Genomic DNA, 24,388 nt, shown 5'->3' with positions numbered 1-24,388 from the left:
TCCTGGACCCACCTGCCCAGTTTGGGGGTCACTGCTCTAAGTGCTCGGATTACCACGGGGACCACTATACGCATCCTATTTTGACCTAAAGATAAAGGGCATACTCAGCACAGATGTATGCCCTGCCTGCCAGAATCTTGCACTCTTCTGTTACGTGTTGGATTGCCTTAGGGGCCATAGCCCCCACAACCACGATTAGTGCCTCTGTGCTGTCTTTAAGTCCAGCTTTGACCAGCCATTAGTAGGATTTCTTTATCAGCTACTTCCTCTTCCAGACAGAGATCTCCGATGTTGTGCCTGGAATCTGCCTGCTTTCTGGTCACAGCTCCTAATGCATCTGTTACCAGTAACAGATGCATTAGGACTTACTTACACACTTTGGACTTACACATCTGCTCCAGTTGTTTTTTTCAGTCCCTGATACTTGTCACTGTCTGCTGGGATTAGCACATCTATCACAACTCTTGTCTTGGAAACCACCACTATGCCTGGCTGATTTAGCAGCTACTGCTTGTTTGTACCACAGGACTTTAGCTCTGTTGTTCTCAACCACCTTTCGTGGCATCTCCCATCAGGACTTGGGGATTCCTAGTCCATGTGCATATTTTCCTGTACACTATCCCAGCCTCTTGGTTGGGCCTGTTAGTCTATGCTGTCCCAGCTTGGATCTTAGATCCTGCTACTATGTGTTGGATAGTCTCTTAGGTGCTTTTATACACTCTGCAACTTGGATTCTGTCAGTTTCAGTAGACTCCTGCTTCTATGGACCTGGTGCTCAAGGCTTGTGCTGTTTTTTAACCTGGCCTTTTGTAGCTATTGGAAGGATTTCTTTATGTCAGCCAGTTCCTCTATCTGTCGATGGTACATCCCAAGGATGGACTTGGTTGTCCGTGATAGTTGCTGTTTAATTGACTCTGTCTATGAGTTCTCTGTTCGGTTCTGAGATCACCCATTACCACTATATGTTACTCCCAGGCATGATATAGCTGTGTTGAGTTTGTTTTCTCAATCAAATTCATCTAGCTTTAATAATACTTAAGATATAATAAAACATGACATTTGGCTCAAAACATTATTTGGTGATTCAGATACACCAGATTTCTCTTTTCCTGTCATCTGGTGGAAAAAATGATTTTCCTTAAAAATACAGCGGAACTATTAGAAAACATTGATGGAAGACCTCAAAATGATCAATTGTGTTGATCAAACAAAGCAGCAGCATGACTAACTCATGAATTTTTCTGTGTCTGTGGAGTAGCTTCTAGTATATTATTCTCAATATTAAAGAGCCAGGAGGACAGTCGGGCTAAATGGAGACATGTTTTAAAATTAATAACTGTCCATTCGGCACACTTATTCTTATCTCAGTAGTTTATCTGTTCTTCCACTTCACCTCGCCTTTCCAATCTTCCATCCAAGAATGAGTAATCTAGTTTGCTTTGCTGTGGTAACCGCGCTCTATTTTAAGGCAGAAATGCATAATTAAAGCTGACCTGACATGAAGGCAGAGACTAAGAGTTGTATAAGCAAAGTATCTATATGCGGATGCTCTTATATGTGTGTGGAATAAGAGAGGCTACAAAAAGATGTGGCTCTCACCGTTAATTTGAGAATTTGTATATAATCTGCGATGTATTCTTTCCTCACTTGGTTTAGTAGACCGCCATGTTCCTCAAGAATGAAGTGAGTCTGCTTTTTAGGTTTTATTTGCTGTGATTAATTAGTTGTTTAACTTGCATCCAATTGCTATTTAACCTAAACAGCAAGCACCCTTTTTTGCGGGTACGCAAATGCACACGTGCACATAGATGTGAAGCATGCTAAGCAATCAGGCTGAAAGCAGGTGACAATTAATGAGACATCTATTCATACCTTTCATACAGGATGTGTATCAAATATATTTCTGTGTTTTTATGTCACAGTCTCTAAATTAAGTATACCTCACAGGCATACAGAAACAGACGTTCATATCTCTATATACAAGAGTTCTCATGATTAAGCGTTTTAGAAAGTGCTTACAAGGAGCTTCAAGGACAAACTATCTAAGCTACTGTGAGCGGTTCTCAATAGAACTACGCTGTTTGATTAGATAATGGTGTGTCCTGAAGCAATTGTGGATTGATCCATATCTTTCGGTTCACACACTTCCAAGTACTTGAAATTGCCTTCTCTTGCATTCTTTTCATCGCCCCCTCTTTACCTCTGCTCTTTTTCTGCCTTTATCATCCTTAGTTTTTCACCTTTTTACTAATCTCTTGCTTTTCCTGTTTTGACTTTTTTTTGTTTGTTTTTTACCCCTTCCTTTTTTCTTTCTTTCCCTCCCTTATGGCAGGATTTCCACAGAGCACTCACCCAAACTGCAGATCCGGAGTCACAGCTATCTGCGGGCGGTGAGTGAGGTTTCCATCAATAGGAGTCTGGACAGCTTGGACCCAGCAGGGCTGCTGGCTTCGCCTAAATTCCGCTCCCGAAACGAGAGCTACATGAGAGCAATGAGCACCATCAGCCAGGTTGGTGGCACTCTGGCTCCCATGCCTGTTTTTTGTTAGCCTCTACGGCCCTCGTACCTCTACTGTTACATCCGATAAGGCTGTGCAGTGGGAGGAAATCCCATCGGTAGCCATTCTAAGACCTAAATTAGCAATCAGGTCACCATCCGGCAAATTATGAAAAAAATATTTAAAAAAAAACAATCTTCTAATTAGTGTGTACGTGTGCATGCTGTTTTCTGGAGCTCAGATGATACTGATATTTTCAGATTGGCTAATTAAACAGGAGGGGATGCAGACCTCCCTCAGTTCCCTCTTTTGCCATAATACGCTCTTTCTGCATCAGCATATTTTGCGAACCAAAATGACAAGCTTAAGCTGTTCTACTCGTTTAACATGCAGCAATGTGATTTTTATGAATAATTCAAAGTCGGATAGGTTCCAAATAATAACGGGCATTTGAGGTGATGTGACAGTTATTGAACATACTGAAGAACTGGCCAGGAAACAAGACACACACTAGCCTGGTGGAGGTCTGTTAATGTATTGCCAGCTGCAAAATAAGATGTTAGTCATTTGGGATTTTGAGCAGTGCTTGATACATTGCATTATTTGTAATGACAGGGGAACTTAGTTTACCTTTTTGCCTGGGGTAATGGGAATATGTACTCCCCTCTAAAGCCCAGGGGCAACAGTTTGCCTCACCATCTGAATGATGGACCCCTGAGACATCCCTTCAAGTCCTGGCATGGAGCAGGCCAAGAAGAGAATGTCACACTGGACCTGGCATCAACAAAAAGAATAAAGGTGCTGCTTAGGTTCTCTATTTCACTGTTTGCATCTAGTGTCAGCTGGTGTCAATAGACTGAATCAAGGTCCACAAACCTTCCTGATTCCCAACTCTACAAATGTGCACTTACACCTCTGACTCTACACTCTGCTTACCAAGTCCTGCTTCTTTCATTTGTGTCACTCCCTGTGAAGATATCCTGGGAACTATCCTATTATCTGCCCTCACATAACCCAGTCTGTCCCACACACCCATCTTGCAAGTCTGTCACAAGTTTTCTGAGTTGTGTTTGCTTTAGAGCCTGTTTTGAAGCTGCACTAGCTAATGATGTAGGTGTAATTAGATGTCCTTGAGTCACATTTCAAATCCCAGTAGTCTTAGCTTTGACACTTCCCATTCTCACCTTTAATAACACGCGTAGTATTTCACTGTGTTGTATGGCCCTTTGAAGTTTTATCCTACAGGGATTCTTCCCCCTCTGCACCCCTTGGATAGTCTTTTATTTTTCTCCAATGTATTTCTATTTTAAGTGGGCTATATGGAAATTCCTATAAATGGCTTAAAGCTTCATAAGACAGCGTGGAGGTAAAAGCAGTGACAAAAATGAATTGCTGTACTCTGCACTGACATGGAAATTCTGTGATTTGATGTGCTAAAAAAAAGCTTGAATAGTGTATGATGCATTACCAAAAGGCACAGAGTTGTAGAACATAATTCACTGCAAGCAAATATTTCGATGGCTGGATTTCAGTCAAAAGATTTGAAAAATGTTTTGTTAAAAGTACTTTTGCGGTTTTTATTATTTCTCCTTGGCAGAGATGCATTTATACAAAACAAAAATATATTTTTTTCTCTTTTTTTTGACCAAATGTGGTGAATCTGCCTGCCATAAATTATGGGTAACGCTGAAACCCCAATGTTATGTTGCAGCACCCAATTTGCACTTTAACTGTGTTTGTATATAAAACTCCTGCCTGGTGAAGCTTTGAGCAGTAGAGTAGTACAGTAACAGCAATTCTTGCTGCACTAAAAGATGTTTCTCTGGCTTTTGCTACTATAATATATTGTCCATTCACCTTTCTCATACACTGTGCTGGTATACACCTGTGCATTGTTATTTTTCAAGGTGTTCTCTTTTTCCTCTGTGTGGATGTTTGTGTGCACATACTGTATGTATGTCTGTCTGTTTTCCCCTCCTCCACAGGTGAGCGAGGTGGAGGTGAATGGGCAGATCGAGGCGGTGTGTGAGTCAGTGTTCAGTGAGATGGAGTCACAAGCAGTGGATGCCCTAGACCTGCCCATGCCTGGGTGTTTCCGTATGCGGAGCCACAGCTACGTGCGTGCCATCGAGAAAGGCTGCTCACAGGAAGAGGAAGAGGGGAGCTTAACCGCGGGAAGCAGGAGGACCAACTCACCCCCACGCACCACCACCACTGTTAGAACCATCCAGAGCAGCACAGGTGGGTGGGAACATGTGCTTAAAGCATGCATACTCATGTGTTCATGACTGAGTGAACATACATAACCTATCATAAATTCATATGAGCTTAGAAAGTATATTTTATGGATGCACTCTGATTTCTGAATGAATATCTTAATACTGCACTTTACTTGCTTACTTCGCTGGAAAGTTTGCAATACACATGATTGATGGTCATCAAGTCAAATCTTCTCCTTTCTTTCCCTCTTCTGAAGAAACCCAGTCTTGGTTATTTCCATAAAAAAGAGCTGACTCGGTTAGCCAGCTGCAGACTAGTTTCACTTTGCAAACACAGACCCAGACCCTCTATATTATTATCCATCTGACCCAGTTTTCTTCTCTGATACAATAAGATGAATGCTGGACTGTTTTTTTTTTCTCGCATAAGAGCTTATTTGAGCTGTAAAGCTCACTGACTGCTGGATCTTATTTTAGCCCTCTTGTGTGCCTCATGGTCTGGAGTGCTTAGTTTTCCAGCATTACTGCATGCAGTATTGATGCTGAGTGGTGCTGGCATCCAGCACTGGGTGCTTCTATGCTTCCCGCTGCAAATCCAAACGTCATTCCCTTACACGGTGCACGTTGAGTCACCATAGCCTGACGCACATTGGTGTTCGCTTCCATTATTATTTAATTATGCCAATTAAAAGACAGCATTTCCCCAAACCAGGTTGACAAAGGTTACAGCCAGCTAATTAAACACATTAACTGCAAATTGGAAGAATTGCAAAACTTGTTCAGTGAATTAAAAGGGCTTACTACTGACTCTGAGCAAACATTTATTTAAGGCTCTTTAAAAACTGCTCCAACTGACGTCTTTGCAGACTATCATTTCCTGCTCCAGTTAGTGAAATTAGACAAAATATGAATTTGCACCCCACTGTTTCTATGATTATATATCAAAGAAGAGGCCAAGTTAGGAATGCAATTAAAGGCAATGGAGGATTCATTTGATTGTTCTGTTGTTTGGTAGTACTTATTGATCTATAAAACGGAGAGAGTGATAAGAGGAAGACATTCAAAGCTCCCTCCTCGGAGGAAGGAAGAGATAATGAAGATCATCTATCAGGTGAAGTGTTGTAGGGACTAAAATGGGGTTTTCATCCTAGACAGCTGCTACACGTGGTACAGGAAGTCTCTATTTCTCTGGCTGTCTCGCACACGCCTTGCAGGGCTCGCTCTTGATCTGTAACACAAAGGCAACACCTTTAAACATTTGTCAGGTGACTGGTGACTAAGCAGAGATTTCTTTGCTGTAGCACATATTTTAGAAGCGGTTGCCTCATAGCTGTTGGCATTTTAATGAACATCCTTGTGATGCCTTAGTTGGACAGATGATGGACAGATATTTTATTTTTTGGAATTTCAAAGATGAGATAATAGCCCAGTGTATGGTACTGATGAGGCAACATAACACAACTCCTTCCAGTTGACGGCAATATTCTGTCTCGGGTTTGTGTCGTACTTTGTCGACCTCTTGTTACCCTTGACCCTTATTTCCCACCGACCTCCTGGTATCTCAAAATCAGTTGCAACCAAGATTTAAGCACGCAACATGGGACATTAGAACAGTGATATATTACAAGGTGATGAGGAAAGCATTTAACTGTAATTGGTACTAAAGGTAGGGGATTGCTTCAGATTACTGTCATAACTATACTACTGTACACTTCGTCACCTCAGATTTTCATCACAAATTCATCAGTCACTGTGATTAATTATCTCAACCTCTCCTTTGTCTCCCACTGGGGCGAGACTGCGATTAAGAGTAAAAGAAGAGATGGAGACTGGAGAGAGGAGGGAAAAGTCTCTATGTGTCTGCATTTTGAATGGATGACTTTTTTAATGTGATCATCTGGTTAAAGTTAGGTAGGAGTTGTTCTCCTAATGCAGTGTGTAAAGTGCAGGGATGGCAGATGGTTTCGAACCACTGAAACAACACCCCCCACATCTTAACACTCCTTAAACCTGATAATCAGATTTTACAGAGGCTACGAATTTCTGTTTTTCTTCCCAACTATTGAAGGATATTATAAATTTCTTTCTAACTGCTGTTTTTGGAAATGAACTGGAAATCTCAACATTTTAGTCATTTCAGTAAATTACTGGCAAATAAGCACGGGGGGGGGGGGGGGGGGGGATTATAGTGCTGTTTGGGATTAGAAACAATCAAAAGGCTAGAATGTGTTTCAGCCGTCAAAGGCAGCATGTGCGGTAGCTGTAAACCTTGCCTCCTGTCCATATTAATGTAGGTAACGTGTGCACATAATGGGGATTTGCTGTAAAATTATTGTAGGCTAGCATTTTACAGCACTCAGTACTCAAAGTACCCTTTACCCACGGGAAAATACAGCAAACAATATGCATTTTATAATTTCACATTCATAACAGACATTTGACATTTGCAGTCTCTCGCTCTCTCTCTCAGCTCTCACATAGTAGGCTATAAAGAACATATAACTGTCGGCACGGTGACGTCCTCCTAAGCAAACATTCACAGCTTTTACAGTTTAGTTTATTTCTGTTGTTTCGCGATGTGATCGCTCACACGAGCAAACACACGCACATTAATACATTTCACAGGAAATCGTCTGGGAGCCCAAAGCGAGAAATGAAGACGTTGTTGTAGTGAATATTGCATGATGTTTCTGAAGGCTGGTTCAAGCACCGGTTCCAGAAAAACAGCCCGCACTTATGGTTTTCAGCTCCCGCTTGTCCCCACGGCAAAACGCCAAAATATCACACACACACGCACAGACACACAGCAGGCAAGAGACCTATCAGCTTCCGCTCATGCTTGTCTCCGGTTTGCCCACTGCACTGCTCCAGCCCATTATTATTGATGATCTTTTTAATCCCGAGGAAGGAGACCGAAGTAAAGGGTCGTCCTTTGATCTCTTCTCTTTGAATGTGAAGTAGCTGTGGCTGCTGTTGCCTGCGTCCGTGCCCGCTTAAACTGGCACATACACGCACACACGTTAACCTGCAAACTCACTAATGCAGACATACTGCTATTGCCTCGAACAGACACGTTGGCCAAGACATCAGGTCCTTTGGATCGGTTTAACAAAATCTGGAGCAGATCCTCTTTCTAAAGCTTCGGAAAATCCATAGCAATCGGTTAATGTGAGGATTTTACTGCCTTTAAGCCCTGCTCCTTCAACCCCACGTCATCTCCAGTTAACATATTCATCACCTCCTCACCCCTGCTTTGTCTTGTCCTCCCTTGCCTTCTTGCTCAACAGCTAGAGCCGCTTCCTTTATACGAGCGAAGCTAGGTGTGTGGGTAAATCAACCTGTTGTGGCACTTCTTCAGGAAGAATAAATGACCTTGTATTAGAAACCGTATACATGCATATCTTAAGTCTGGGAATTTTGCCATAGCTTCTTATGGTTTCTCTTTCTCTCCCCCTTGTTTCTCATGCTTGCTGACCTAATGTCATTTATCACATTTCCCAGCGTCTATTTTTCAGAGGTGCCAAAGGATTTGGTTTTTTTAAAAAAAAGAAAAAGGTATTCACGCCCTAGCTTCATGTAATCAGTTATAGGACAATATTTGATTTAATGGCTGTGAATTTTTTACAGCCCCTACCAGAGGCATTGTGCTGAATAAAGCATTCCTTAAGTAAGCATTTAAGGCATGCATGTGTTCCATATTGCCAATGGTCTTGCAAACACTGAAGGGAAAACAACCGTTTAGTTCTCTTATGCAGCTTCTAGCATACTTTTTCTATCTGCTTCCACTGCACAAGAGCAATTAAAAAAATTAATACTAATAAAATACTTGTCATATATAACTGTAGTTTAGATTGGCCGCTTTTGTTAAAAAATGTTTTAGTGTAAGTAAAAGACAAAAGAATAATTTAACATGCAAATTAATATAAAGGTTTAGTTGCTCAGAAAGAGAACGGCCGAGTTGCTTTATGTGCTGCATTTTAAAAAAGGCAGCACATAAACTGAGAAAGGATTAAGAATTTTCTCATTTGATTAGGTTTGTTCTTAATTACTTCTCTACCACTTTCTAAAGACCTTTGCACACCAAATGTGGTCTTGCTGGGAGTAAGTGTAGGCTAACTTCTCGAAACCGGAACAAATATCTAATACATTCTGCTAAGAAAACCTCTGTAAATTTGGTATTTGCACCAAAAGTCAATAGGGGATCTCATAAAAAGCACAGTATAAATGACAGGGAATCTTATTTCCTGTAAGAAAAGGTTTAATGCTTGAGGAAATATGCTTATTGGCTTTATTTAAATAAAAAAAATCTTGTTAATAAGCATAGCTTAATTAAAAACATAATTTTTGCATCAGTAGTAAATATTTGTAATTTCCAAATATCTAATACCAATGATATTAGCTTACTGTAGTGGCAGTTATTCACAGTAGGAGTTAGTGGAAAGGTGTCACCAGAGGCGATGACAGAAACCTTGTTGGTTTTGGTATTTCCTATTAGTTACAGACAGCAGCATTTTCCCACATTTGGTTTTCTATGTTTAAAAACACTCAACATACTGGTCTGAGTGTGGAACACTAAACTTACTGCAATGTTTTCAGACTTTACTCTGTCTAGCCCTGCATGTGTATTCCAAACTCTGCCTTACAGTAGAGAACTGCAGGCTGAGATAAATCCTGTACAACACTGCCCCCAGGGGCTCAGTGAAGCACAGCACCACACCTCTGCTCTTTCTTCCTTCAGAAGCTCCGTGAGTGGGCGGATGAAAAACTACAAGACAGCTTGACCCAATTAAAAACAATAACTGGCTTTTTTCCAGGAGCTCTGTTCTGAGAGAGCTTGTGCGAATAAATATCTCTAGATGTGCTAAATATATATGGCTGGGATACAGACCGCTGAAGTCTGGCCGAATCAAGATCAAGCCAAGCATCGGGCCAGATTTCCCCTCACACCTCCACCAGCCCACGCAAATATCCCAGAGCAAGGCAGAATTTTGTGTGTCATATGTCAGGGTGACTCATATGTTATAAAAGGGAAGAAAAATGCCACTTTGGGCTCTCTCTGTGTGTCCTCCTATGTTTTGTTTTTTTCCTCTCTCTCAAGGTGCGTTTAAGGAGGAGTACAGGTGAAAGGCCTTTGTGGCAGCATTAAGTTTGACAGATCCATCAGTCGCATGAACAATGACCACAGAGTAGGTTTTCTCAGCTTCAGGCTGCGGTAGTCAGTTACTGTGGATTTGGCCATCTGCTTGCCGGTTGTGTCCGTTGATGAGTGATGAGATCAGAGCAAGGTCAGGACTGAAAATGTAGGGCAATCAACTTATTTTTTATTGTGTCGTTGCCATGTATTCTGACTGGTGGCCAATTCTGCAAGTTCATTTTCAATATAAAATGAAAGGGATTAGATATAGACAGATGTTGGGGAGAAAAAAAGATTGTATTTTATATAATCTGCATACAAGAAGATCAAAACTTCAACAATCCCACAACCCCCATAGGAACTGTGTGCAATAACAAAGGCTAACCCTCCAATAAAATTGCTGCCAATTGGGTTTAGGAACAGCTTAGTGCAAAAGGACACTTTTTTATTATTAAACCACAAGGTGGCAGTCATCACACTGAGTTTATGAATCACATCCTCTGTTTGGCTATTTTTGTGCTTTCAAGTTTTCACATTAAAGGAACTCCAGTTGTATATGTAGGGATGTCAGTTGTGTTGCTTTCAAATTTGGTTGTCAAAAGAAGTAAAGTTCTCAAATTTTGGCACACCATCTCACATGAGGATAGCTAGAAAGGGAAGACTTCTAATTGGCTTGCAGTAGGAGCATGACTATATTGTCTGGCTATTGTACATATTCTAAGTATTTCCACATTTTAAGGGATCTCCTGTGGTTTAGGGATTAAATCTCCAAACATATGACTATTTTAAAAAGAAGAAAAAAGGGAAGTGTAAGTGGATAAAAGATAACGGTTTTAAAAAAATACAATAGTTGTTTTATATATATATGTACAGTACTGTGGAAAAGTCTTGAGCCATCCCTAAATTCTTTTTGTTTTGCTTCCAAGGTGATGATTTATTTATTTATTTATTTGTAATTGTTTTCTCAAGCGCAGCGCTCCAGGCTTTCTGAAGGCCTTTCAATGTTTTTATTTGGACATGGGCTGATTTTTTCACTCATTTTGGTTTATTCCTCGTACCTGACCATTTTCAGAGGAATGCTTTATGTGTGTTTGTATGCTATGCCCTTAACACTGAACTATGAACCATTTAAGCATAAAATAGGCAACTAATTCAAGGGCTGAATCGGTGCTGTGTGTGCACATAACAGACAACCCATTTTAAACTGTATATTTAGGACGTTTGTTACTAGTAGCCCGTCACAGTAACACAGTTTGACAGATTTAAAATAGTTTGTTTTTTTTTTTTGCTTTTTTAAGGGGTAGGGTGAGCTATTAGTCAGACGTGTGGCATATCTTGGCATGGTGTGCAGTGCGTTCTTAGAAATTTTGAGGGAAGTGGAGAACAAAAGAAGAATAGGCAGGTCTAAAAACGAATTAGAAACCCAGTGGTGGGGGCAGGATGCATCAAAAATGTGACACAGGACCTGACAGATGCATCTGGCCCTTCAGTTTATGCAGCTACTGTCTCAAAAGCGTCTGATTGGCAATGGCTTAATTTTTCAGCATGGCAGTGATCCAAACACAGTGCCAAGGCAGTAAAAGCATAACTGAATAGAAAAACAGACAATGGGACGCTATCAGTCACAGGGACATCAACATTACTGAAGTAGTGTGGGGTTTGAATGTCCTTCAAGAAGCCTGGAGAACTATTCCTGAAAACTACTTAAAGAGATGAGAAGAAAGCTTGCCTAAGAGAGTTCAGGTTGTGTTGAAGAACAAAAGTGGTCACACCAAACATTGACTTTAAAGCAAATTGGAATTGTACAAACTCTTTTTTGCCTCATGCTGTATTTTCTTTAAGTTAGTCAAACTATATCCAGTTTTCCTAGCAAAATATAAAAAGATGAGCGGCTCGATACTTTACGCGCAGTTGTCGTACACATAAGTTATGCGACATATGTCGCATATGTAAGTTAAAAATGAAGCAATAGTGGTGCCAATTTAGGATTTAAAAAGCGATACGTATTTGAATATCTGATTAAATCCCTGAGCAACAGGGGCATTTATGAAGAGAGAGGGGGGATTTTTATTAGCGTACAGTTTTCACTGAGACCATACGCGGGACTGTCCCACCCTTGAATGACTTATTAAGTTTGCTTGCACGGGGCGGAGGGGGCGAAATGAAGGCGCGTCTACATCCTGACAGAAGATCCAATATCGTCAGAGTGAAAGAGGAAAACCGGGAGAGAAGATTCATCTCAGCACAGTTCTGCCGATTGACCCTTCACATGCCGTTACTTCAGTGTTTGTACAGCGCGCTGGTGGCCATGTGTGACTACTGGATACACCTTTGTGAGTACAAACTGTTGTTGTGTTTGTCTGCCGTTTGCGAGCGAGGTGAGACCGAAGGCGAGCTGCGGCAAGAAGCGGGGAAGATGAGCGATGGCACCTTCAAAATAAAAGCATGTGCAGCGAAATGTGAACCCGTAACGCGCTGAAATTGTGTTAGGCTATTTGAATAATTTGGATAAAGATATTTAAAGGGTCGAAGTGGTGTCCACAGTAGAAATAATGTACGTAAAACCTACCTGTCAAATGCAGGAAGTTGTACTTTTTAATTTTAAAGTGCGTCAGTGGCATTTTACTGTGAAGGTCCAGAGCGGAAATTTTATTGTGACACTCTTTACACTGAGATCATCCGTGCCCATCCCGTTCTTTCTGCTTATTCATGCTTCTAAAGAAATTACTTAAAAAAAACTAAAAACAATAAAATATAACGATGACCAAAGTGCTTCATTTAATGTTAATGGAGAATAAAATTAAGCGATGCAATTTTAAAAATAATTTTAAGAAAGTACATTCTTACCTTCCGTGGTATTTTTAAACCTTATAAAATCAACTGAAATCTAAAAGTTTTAACAGTTTCTGCTGAGTCATCTGTATAAAATGCTGTTAAATTAACTTTCAGGCCCTCTGCAGCTACTTTCCCTCCAAACTGAACTCCATTTGAACATCTCCCCTGTGAGATTAGCCACGAGTTACATGCCTTCAGCCTCCGCTCATAAAAGCCCAGAAATGTTGATCGTGTTCCAGCTCCTGGTTTATTTTGGTATATGTCTGATTGGGCTTGGTGGGGGGCTGGGAACAGGTGTGGCCTGAATGGCGCAGAGTAAGCCCTGGCACAGCATCACAATACAGTCATCTGCAAGGTCTAGTTATTTAGGTCAAACCAGGGGCTATTCTACGTTCACATTTTTAGGGGGGGGGGGGGGGGGGGGGGGGGCTCAACTCCCGATCTTAATGAGATGCATGCGGTGCTTTGTAGTTAATATTAATGGAATATGCTGTTTGCAAATGTAATCAGCCCTTTTCACATTTGCAAACCTCAATTCAACTGGATACACATTAAAATGTATCTCTCAAAGGCAACCTAATTAGTTATATGACCTATTGTAGTGTCTTTCAGGAAATCAGAGTGAAAATCAGAAATTTCAATATAATGCACTGGTTTTAGGGTGGAGCCTTTAGCTATAAAACTCAAGGCAAAGTCCGAGTCGTTAAAGAAGTTTAATAACTGTTTGTTGTAGAAACATGCACAACATTATATCTCGACCACATAGAGGCAGTTCACCAAATCATCAAGCACTTAAAGTAGCATTATTCAGTACAGACATAGGAAAATCAACCTGCCACTCCACAGACATGTACACGAAGCAAACTGGTAATAGAGTTGTTTTATATTAAAGTTCATGAATTCATACAAAGCCTCCCTTTATTATGCAGTCTCAGCACAGAGCGTCATGTACCCCTATTTAACAAGTGGAGAATAGATTTGTAGTCCATCACATCAGTGTAGTGGCATTCAACTTGTTGTCACCTGGATCTGGAGCTGTGCTGTAAACAAACACAGAAGCCTAATTCTACCAGAACAGGAATAAACATTTTTAACACCAGCTCTTGGGCTAGGACACCGCAATGTCACTGCATCATCACAACAGCTTGAACTTTGGCTATATTTCAGTTAAAGCGCGTTTTGAATCTGCATCACTGATTTGTGGCATGAGATTATCTCTGCATCCTTTTTCTGATGCAGCAACGAAAGTTATTATTAGGCTATTAGTGACAAACCTGCATCAGAAGCAGCAAAACCTCTGTGTGAGCACACTGTAATATCATGATATCAACAACACTGGACATAAAGTCTGTTTGCACTCTAGCCTGTACAGTTTTTAATAGACATGTTAGGAAAATATAACAAATGAAGATAATTCCAGAAAATAACACTAAAATACGCTGTTATTACTTCTATTAATATAGTTATTTTTAGGGGTGCTCAGGAGTTCATGACAGACTTCTGTGCGTGCAAGTGAGCATCCAGAGGGCATAGGAGAACCATGCTGAGCCCCACAGTGAGGAATATCACTGGTGCTACTTACCAGTCCAAGGCCTCGGAGGATAGATGGAGGGCTGCTAAGTCCCCACTGCTTGACAGATGAGCAGTCTGTGGCCCCATGTTTCTTTCCAACCATCTGTGTTTGAGTGAGTCATGCACAGGGTTGCCAGCTATGCTGCCTGCCTGCTCACCTACCATCTTTCACCGTTCTATTTTCAGATGAGGCTCAGTGTCTCTCCTGAGCACAACATGCTCTGGACACATGCACATGTACATTACACACATGGCTCCAGTGATCCAACTAGGCCATGGTCATGTGAGATTATGTTGCTATCATGTAAGTGAAAGAGCTGAATATAAACTAATGAGAATTCTCCTGCTGACATATTATAATCCATAAAGACCTTCATCACAGGAACACCAGATTATCAGGTCATGAATAACTCAAGAGTTAGTAAAGGCTAATATTTATTTATATATTAAGCTTGAATGTGACAGTTATTCTGCCACTTTAGTTTTAATCAACACCTCTGCTACACTCTTCTTGATTTTATTTCTTATCTCAAATATTGCTTTTTTCCCTCATTCTGTACGGTTTGTGCAAACTTTATCCAAAGGGATCATTTCTGTCCATCAGTTTTATTCAGTCAATTGTTCCAAGTCATCAGCAGTAACTCAAAATTTGCCCAGAAAATTCTTTTCTCTTGGGAAAAGTTTCACCACTATAAGTTTTTAAATGGCAGTTCTGCAAATGTTTTGCCATTTAAACTGATGCAGTGTGATACATGTTTATTGTTTCCATAAAGCAAGTGAACTTTAAACAGCAGAGTTACAGGATAATGCTTCTCTACCACATTTTCTTGTTTTTATCAGCTCCTCTACAGCTCACTGTAATACCATGTGTTTTATGCTGGATATCTCTTGGAGAATAGGCACAATACTTTATTGCTTCAAGCTGTATGTTCAAAGCTGCTGCTGCAGATTTGTTGGTTGCACATCCATGATGGGAATCTCCCATTAAAGATTAAGATGAGCTTCGAGGTTTGACGTGTTGTGTGTTTAGAGATGCTCTTCTGCATTCCTTGGTTGTTTGAGTTATTGTTACCTTCCTATCAGCTTGAAGCAGTCTGTCCATTCTCCTCTGACATAAACAAGACCACTCTGTAAATTGGCTGGCACCAGCAACCATGCCACAATCTAAATCCCTTAAATTACCTTTCTGTCCCATTCTGACACTCAGAATGGGACTTAAGCAGTTTTTGTTGAGCATGTCTACAAGCCTGAGTTGCTGCTCTGTGATTAGCTGATTAGAAATTTTTGTTAATGAACAGTTGAACAGGTGTACCTAACAAAGTGGCCAGTGAGTCTCTTGTTCTATTTTATGAGTTTGGGAGAGTTAGGAGTGGTTTAGTGTATTGGATACAAAGCTGCCTCAGGTGTTTTGGGGTGTGTGCATCTGTGTGACTAACAGATTCAGTCACGCTTTCTTTTTTTCTCTCTATCTCCTTTTTTACCTTTCAATTCAGTCCTCAGAGAAGCTATTATTAGTCGCACTGAGTTTGGGTTAGAGACTTAATGAGGGGTTGCATGATAAATGTGTACACTCAAGGAAAATTAAAAAGTAGAAGCTATGACCTCACTAAAAATTTACTGAGTCATTCACCTGCAGCATTTGTTTAGTAGAGCAACTGACATGTCTTTGGATGCGATGTGCCAGAATTAACCTTCACTTTTAGGTGTTCCTGCTGAGGTTTTCTTAACTCGCTTTCAACTTTTCCCCTTTCATCAGCCTGCTGATTCCTCTGCACTGTGGTTAATTCTGGTAATCCACTCGAAGAGCTGAAATGAGATTAAAGAACAAAGATAAAGAGGTCAGGTGAAAATGTTGTTAATTAAAACAGCTAAGCACTAAGCCATGAAGCTCTATTGGAGCTCTAACCAACTTCTTACCAACACATGATTATTTTTTGGGTTTCTGAATAGAACTGCATGTTTTCACCCATGTTTTATTATTTAAAAACATCTCCAATTATTTGGAAGAAGTTGAAAATGCTGTACAAGATTATTTTTACTCTGGTATGTGCTATTTACAACTCTTTGGGTTACAGAAGTTTATACCTCTCTGATTTATGATGCAGTATTTAATAATGAATGTGTATTAGTTAGTGAAGCAGGCTTTTTTGGTGCCTTTTTGAACATCAGCATTCAAAAATATTTTTTTCTTATTACTCACATTATTCCAGTTTCAAATAAACAGGAAAAAAAACTGCAACTCATCTTCTGTATCTTTGAACTGGAACATTAAACAAGTAAAGTCACAGTCTTGCACATTTTTAAAAACTGTGAACTTTCTACCATGACTTGGCTTTTTATAGAAATAAACAAAATATATGAGCACACGGCAAGATTTCTTTGCATAAAACAAGCTAATGAGTTTATGCTAATTATTTTAATGTAATTTCTCTGAAATGTAATTTATATATGAAGCTGATATGTAGATGATATTAAATAAAAATAGATTTTTGTTTATTTTTATCTTACTTGTAAACAGAAAAACAACACAGGGCAGTGTTTCTAATGAAATGATCATTCTTTCAGTCCTAGCTGGTCACCACTAGAGGGAGCTGAATTCCTACTCGTAGAATAATTCCTTTTGGTGTTTTACCACAACAGTAGGTTGTGTATGTGAGGCAAGTCATAAGTTTTCCTCTCAGATTACTGTCAGATATTATTTTTGGTGGAGTTTCTGCCTCATCAATGCTACCGGTGTGTTTTTCTGTGTGTGTAACATACACAGGGACTGGGAGAGAGGAATTAGTCATCAATAAGAGTTGCTGTATCCCTGAGTGATGACTGACATTCATGCTATCCTTGATGTATATATGCCTCCAAGACACTGACATCAAACAGTGTTTGCTGAGGACGCTGTACAGGAATGCACCTTTGAGCTCCATCAATCCTCCGAACCATGCCTGTTCCTCGGTAACGCACAAACACATATAGTATTCTCTGAATCCTGCTCTGGCCGTTAATTATAGGGATAGATAAAGCCCCGTGTTAGCAACCTACGCCTCTGTATGTGAACTACACCTGTGTGTTAGTGGATCAAAGGTGCCATCTTCTAAGGTGGAATTATTATTCAAAGAGGGATGTAAATTAAACAGTACTCTGGTGTCATCTGTCTCTGATTCTCTCTTCTGCACCCTCTCTCTCTCTCACACTCACGCACACACACACCTGCATAATGCTGTCATTCTACTTGCTTTGATGGTTCGAGTAGGTGTGTTTGACAGGAAACAAGGGCTGGGTCAAGGCATGTAGTGACACACTAGCACAGGCGCAGCACACATGTGGAATAAAAAGGAGAAAGACGCCATTCTCAGTTGCGGTTGGCAGCTGTAACTCGATGGGTTTTTTTTTTTGAGCATCAGGGTGTGTGTATGCATGCGACGGTGTCAAAGTGTTTGTGTGTGGCTTCTCCATTTGCAGCTGCGGGATCAAGCCCAAACTGGGAGCTCAATGTGGGTAAACTGTGATTTGGCTATCTCTCTTCCTGGAGAAGATAAATCCTAGCCATGCTGGTGTGTCAGCCGCTCAGTAATTACTTCATCCTGTCACGACTGTCTGAGAATGCAAGCCAGTGGGAACTTGCACTGTCGCTCTTTCACTGACTTGAGTGGAAAACACTGAGCATCTCTTTCACAGTGACAGCTTAAGAGTGTTAGTCACAAGATAAATAAATCCAGAGGAATTGAATTTAGTTCAAAAGTTTTACATCTGTGGATCTGCTTTTCTAGCTTTTCCAGCTCTGTTTTAAATGTATCATCGATGTGCTGGACCGTATACCTTCCTTCCTAATTTCTTATCCGTCAGATATCTAAAAGAAAATTCAATTTGAAGGAAATCCGGCTCTTGTGATTCTGATGTAGCAAAGTAAAGACATGCAATATGAAATCTTTCACTAGATGTCATCATAGTTTCACCTGCTTTGAAGTGTTTTGCCAGTTCAATTTGGCAATCTGGACCAACTTATAAGTGTTGTCCCATATAATGCACAACCTAAGGTCTGATGCAATGTGATCGTAAGTAACCTTTGATTAAAAGTTGGCTCTGCAGGCCTTTTGCTATAACATAGCATCAATCAGATTTAATTATTATGTGTTTCCATGACCTGAATCATCAGTGATTTCCTGCCTCAACATGCTCTGGAGCAGAATAAAAGTGAATAGGATAAATCTGCAGGACTTAAAGCTTTTTAGGTGGCTGCTGGGTGTCTATATTTACTTACGACTTAATTGGTCCCTGCTTGTTACGGCTTGGAATGCTTTGATTATAGCCGTTTAAGGAGGAAGAGTGGTGCTTTTGACACAGGAAACACAAGCAAAGAGAATGTCATTCATTCCTCTCGTCCTGCCATTGGTTTGGAACAAAGTTAAGCGAGCGGGGGAAAATGAGAAAGGGGCGCGGGGAGGAGTTGACAGGGCTACTGCAAACACAAAGAATGGCTGCGGCAATGCACCCCTGCTGTCTCCACTCTGCAGAAAGTGCAAATACAACAGTTTCCTGTTAATGTGAGGAATTCACTATTTTATTTTGAGGATTACTTAAAAAGAGTAAACCGCTCATTTGGTGTGTTAGATCAGGTGGATAGGGGCTCCACTGTCAGGTAGGGACTATCCCACTCCCCATTTTTGCTCTTCCTGTCTGTGTTTTGGCATCAGGGGCAAAGGAAAAGCAAAGCCCTGAAAGGATTTCCTTAGTGTTGACTATGGATGATCCTCGTGGCTCCTGAATGCTAAAGCTGGGCAGGGCAGGGCCTGCAAACTTAAACCCCTCAGGGAATGAAAACATAAGAGGGAGTGGGATATATAGTTAAATCTCTTCCAAAGGAGATGGGAGTTTTTTTGAAGAGCAGAAAAACATGTTTTTTTTGCCATATTATCTTTACAGAATGTTGAAAGTTTTTACTTTATTTGACAGCAACATTATGTGGTTGAGAGTTCTTGTTGCTTTCACTGTTCTGGAGAGGGGAGAGAATATGTTGGAGTAAGTCAGAGGAAGAGTGCATGGCTGTAAGTGGGTGGTTTGGGCTGTACAGTGTGGGAGGCCAGGCCCCAGTGCAAATTAAAGACTTCTCTGTGAAAGTCCCAGACTCAGCTACAGTAATGTGTGCGTGTGTGTGTATGCCTTAGTAACTGAGCCTGTGTGCAAGCGGCCGGCGGGGAAGACACCCAGCCCTCCTTCTTTTTTTTTCTTTTTTTTACCAGTCATTAAAAATAAGCCGCAACTCACCGCTGGTGCATACTGAGAGACAGCAAGCGGGAGAGAAAGAATGCATCTCCTCTTTCTCCTCCCTTTCTTAAAGCTTTGCTGCTTCACTAACCAAGTAAAACAGAGAGGAAAGAGGAGGGGGCAGGCTGTGTCGAAGGGGACTGATTTGACTCAGATTTTTGAGACACATGCTCAGAACCCTCCCCCTTGTAAAAAAAAAAAAAAAAAAGTAGCAGGAGTTTTTTTCCAGGAGGGAAGAGAGAGAAAGAGATGAATGGGAAAAGGAATGCAGGAGACAAACGGGTGCTCTCAGCAGGAGAGTGGGAATGCTGGAGAGACCATTGTTCCTTCCCCATAAGATTCAGCAGGGAGTGCATGTAAACACACAGGAAGAAGGGAGAGAGGGGTGTGAAAAGTCACACCTGAGAGAGACACCCAGAGCTCTGTATCACCTTCATAGGTTTTCATATTTGTCCTGATTCATGCTCGTTGCATTCACATTCCTTTTGGGCGCACACAGATGCCTATAGCGGCAATCTCATCTTTCGTTCTGCCCCCCCGACCCCGTCAACAGGATGTATAGGGTCAGAAGGTCAGGAATGAAAACCACAAAAGACTGTGCACTAGTGTTGCCTGGTTCTTGTTCCAAATCCCCCTTTAGCCTCTCTTGTACCTTCTGCCTTCCTTTTTCCTTCGTTGTCCCCTTCCTCTCTCTTAACTTTCCATCTACCCCCACCTCCCAGTTTCTCCTCTCATATAGGAGAAACAGAAGGCCAAACGTTTGGTTTTGGGCCCAGATGGCTTTAGTGTGCCTCTGGCAGTGGATTAGGCCGCCAGTGTCTCCTTTCCCCTCCATGTGCAAGTGGTCAGGACAAAGAACGTCAAAGAGGGGGAAAGGGGGAAGGAATGCGAGGAGAAAAAACCCCAATGCTGTGAAACAACACCCGACACTGATGTTTCATGACATTCCTGGAAGAGTAAACTCAAACGCTTGTAAAAACAGCAAGCCAGCTTTCCTTTTACTTTTTGTGCCCGGTCATTTTATGAATCAAGTTTTGACTTTTTTTTTTTTTTTTTTTTTTTTTTTTTTTTTTTTTTTGAGGGGGGGACTTTTAGTGTAACTCCACAGGAAGCTTGTAGCATGCCTTTTCTTGTTGGAGGAAAGAAGAAGTGAACTTTTGACCACATTCTGCTGCATTTATATGTAAATAACAACTGCAGCAAGCAGTGATCCTTCATGTAATGACATGACATCGGTATTGTGTTTCAGGCCCCGAAGCTGATGCCTCTGTGCACGCAAGCGTGCGTGCGTGCGTGCGTGCGTGCGTGCAAGTGTGTTTGCGTATCAGCCTCTTGTGTTTTTGTCGCCTTTGTGTTTGCTGTTTATGCCCAGTGAACATTATTCCCAAGGCTTGTGGTTCTATTTTTCTGTGCTTGGCTGTAATTCCACAGGCTCTCAGTTCTAGAGGACAGTCATGTTTTATCTGAACTGTATTCAGCACTTGGAGACAGTGTGGTGGCAACACTGGTGTGTTGTGTGTATTTTTAGTTTAAAAGCCACTGGCCTAAGTGGCTTGTGTTATCCACTTAGCAAGACAAAAAGACCACATCAAGGCTTCTCTCTTCTTCTTTAAAAAGAATTGAACAAGTGTCATATTCTTAGGCACTGCTCAATCACAAATATAACTTCACGTAATGACTTATCTGATTTCCCCCTCAGCTACATGATTCTGTTTTTCGGTATGCTAGACTTGTTATAGTTGCCCATGCTGTCATTGCCAGCACATCTGATGTGTCACCGCGCACACTGAGCTAGTCTGCTCTTAAAGTATCAGTCACTCTGTGAGCAATGCTGTGGGAAATGAGTGCAGTGAAAGCATGCGTGAGATGTGTGGGTGTGCTAGCTTTAGTGTTTGAGCTAATACTCAGGTTTATGGCCCACAAAGCTGCTGGAATGTATAGTAAGTGAAGTAAACGGCATGGCACACTTTGTCCCATCTCACTTCCCTTTCTGTTATTTTATCTTTATCTCTCTCTCACGCTTTTCTAATTCTCCCCCTTATGTTGAGTGACTATATGCTTGCTTTCAGCCCCTGCAGGCAGGTCTTTTGGAGAGAAAGAAAAGGCTGATGTATTTCTTCGTGTGTCTGTTGGCTCGTCAGGCCGAGGAGAAGGGGAGAACAAAAAATATGGCCTGGAGCCATCACAGGGCAGGTCTAACAAGAAAGCCCCTTGATTTAAAACAACAAAATGTGGGCTTGTCGGAAGAAGACAAGCCCACATGCTTCACGACTGTACTGGGAGGAACTTTGAGAGTACATATTTATGTGAAAGCCTGGTTGATTATACCTGTCAGTGCAACAAGTGTCATCTAGCATGCATTTACAGTGTTGATGTTGGCAATTACACTATTGTTAGAGTAATTGTTAGTCATTTGATGATTTTTATATACATGTATAAAACAATCAGCTGCGTAGTTCAAGAGTGATGTGATCCTAAAACATTAGATCTACACCTAAAATGAAAAGCTTAATGTGAACTTTCAGTTTTTATTGTTTTTCCCCTTTAGTTTTTAATTGTATCTGTCCACACCTGTCACTGATTGACAGGGCGGGGAGAGCATCAAGCCATAAAAGAGGAATCCAGGTAACCAGGCTTTCTATTTGAACTTGGAACACAGGAAAGTAGGTTAAGTGAAATAAATCTATTGCCTAACAGGGAGCAGCTGCCTGCCAGATTTAGCGGTGGCTGACAGTTGTAAACAAACTCTTATCTAGTGATTCAGGAGACACAAGCCTGCCAGGGCAGTTACCCACTGTTGACACGGGTTTCTGTCAGTAGGGGCATGCTGAGAACACAACTTTGTTGATAGCACTGCTGCTGTGAGGACACTAGAGGCATATTTGACACATGTTTCATACTGATATGCATCCTTATGATAATGTAAAAAAAATACATTTAAATCAGCAGTTTCAGGATGTTTACAACTTTGGCACCATTTGCACTAAAGACTACCACCCCCAAAAGCACTCACACATGCTAAATATACTCCTTTAAAGGGCAGTCGCAGACCGCCACCTTCCCCTCCTTCTCACATATATGCATAGGCACACACAGTGAGCTATTGTTACTGAGTGCTCAGGCATCTGGAGAGCAGAAACCCTTTCTGCTGCCCTTTGACCTCTGGTGGCTGGGAGCTGCAGACTGACTTCGAAGTCTCATAGAAACTTTTAGGTGACTCACAGGCCTGTCAGAAACGTTCACGTTTCATTGTATATCATGTGCCGTGTTTGTTGTGTCTGTAATACTAACTTAACAGTGATAAGTAACAAACAGCTAATCTGCTATCTTAAGTTTTGTTTTTAGCATGTAGAAAATGTTAAAGGACAAGGCTTCTCGTAATCTCTTTCAGTTTCTTTCAGTTTAAAGTAGCCTTCTAGAGGCAGTGTTGAGTCAGGATTGGTATTAGTGCTGCACTGTTGTTCAGAACAGCAGTGAAACGTCATACGGTCTGAACCTTTCAAGTGCTTGTCATCCAATAACACTGTCCCTGAAACACAATGACAAGCCTTTTTGAAAACAGTCCAAGAAAAACTGGTTGGTAGACTTTAGCATTCAGCTGTACAAAGGCAGCTCTTCAAGGCAAAAAACCCCCCCAAAAAACCAAAACGCTCTGGGATATTTATTTACAGCGCAGGAGCGCTCAGCTGCCGTGCCTCTGCTGATATTCTGCTTTTTGTTTCACTTTTTTCACTTCAGCTTTTAAGTTTTCCTGTTGACTGGTGTAACCTGTCAGAGTAAACAAATGACCAGTGGAAGCTCTTTCTCTGCTTGCTGGTGGTAAAATACCAGGCCTCCCAGCAAACTTTATGTTGCTATGTGATGCCATGGTGACGCTATCACAAAAGACTCCAGCTGGGCCTCTGTGTGAGTGAGTGTGCTTGATGGGGAGTGAGACGGACAAATGGACAAAGTGAGCAGAAGGAGTCGGGCAGTAACTCTGTGATTTACCCCGGTCCCTCCTCCTCCATCTTGTTCGACTCTTCTTCTGTGTTCGCTCTTCTCTCCCCTCTGGCAGACCCTGATCCCAAACATAGTGCAGCTGGACGCAGCTGTCAATATTCCCCCATACCGACCGCCCCTCATCCCAGTCTTTGTATTTCTTTGGATGGTGGTGGATTTGCCCTTGGCCCCCGCACGGGGGAGCTCATTCCTGTTAGCTAGCCTCTTAAACCAAACCGTCTGCTCTTTGAAGTGGCCTATCCCACAGATATACAGATTGGAGATTACAAGGCAGCTGCCTGCCTTCAATCTGTCTAGTAACATGAACACGGTGATTAAATAAAGGAAACAGCATATACCTATGCAGGCACACAAATGGGGCGCAGTCAAAAAAAAGAAAAGGGAAAAAAAGAGGTGGCTAGCGAGTCTGTTTTTGTTCCTAAGGCCGGAGAAATGAATGGAGACTTGCTTTGTCTCAGGGGAGGGAAGAGGGCTTTCTTTGATATTATCAAGCCCACGGGTGGGGAGAGTGCCTTGCCAAGAAGAACTGCTATTCACACCAACTTGTCTGCATGGGACTTTTGAAGCGTTCGTCAAAAGAGGATTTGGCTGAGAGCCACTAAAGTTTTGTCATTCACAAACTCCTCTCCTCTTGGAGATGACAATGCTTGCAGCAGGCTGCACCTACCTCTCCGTGGGAAGAGAGATAAAATTCCACATTCTTCTTTCCATTAAGTGAGGAAGTTAGTCCTGTTTTGGTTTTGGTTTTTTGCACACAAGAGAATATGAACTTGCTTTACTCTTTGATCAAGGCTGCACTGACCTGATATTATAAAGTGACAGACAAACCTCCCTGTGTGCTCGTCACTGTTTATCTGTGGTTAGTAAAG

At 41.4% G+C, this 24,388-nt stretch overlaps 1 protein-coding gene across 3 annotated transcripts in view; it reads left to right on the top strand.

Moving 5' to 3' along the window:
- Positions 1-24,388, top strand: part of dlgap1b (discs, large (Drosophila) homolog-associated protein 1b) — a 97,043-nt gene that overhangs the window by 59,741 nt on the left and 12,914 nt on the right. For 2 of the 3 annotated variants that reach the window (XM_085173248.1, XM_085173250.1), the window contains exons 5-7: positions 2,333-2,510; positions 3,171-3,296; positions 4,484-4,739. In XM_085173248.1, coding sequence (XP_085029374.1) covers positions 2,333-2,510; positions 3,171-3,296; positions 4,484-4,739 — 560 coding nt within the window. The remainder of the gene's footprint in view (positions 1-2,332; positions 2,511-3,170; positions 3,297-4,483; positions 4,740-24,388) is intronic. The other variant, XM_085173249.1, reaches the window with a different exon arrangement.

The sequence above is a fragment of the Neolamprologus multifasciatus genome, chromosome 9 (assembly GCF_963576455.1).
Source record: "Neolamprologus multifasciatus chromosome 9, fNeoMul1.2, whole genome shotgun sequence".
Taxonomy (NCBI): Eukaryota; Metazoa; Chordata; class Actinopteri; order Cichliformes; family Cichlidae; genus Neolamprologus; species Neolamprologus multifasciatus.
Note: the sequence above shows the minus strand (reverse complement) of the source record. Positions and strands in the feature narration are given on the sequence as shown.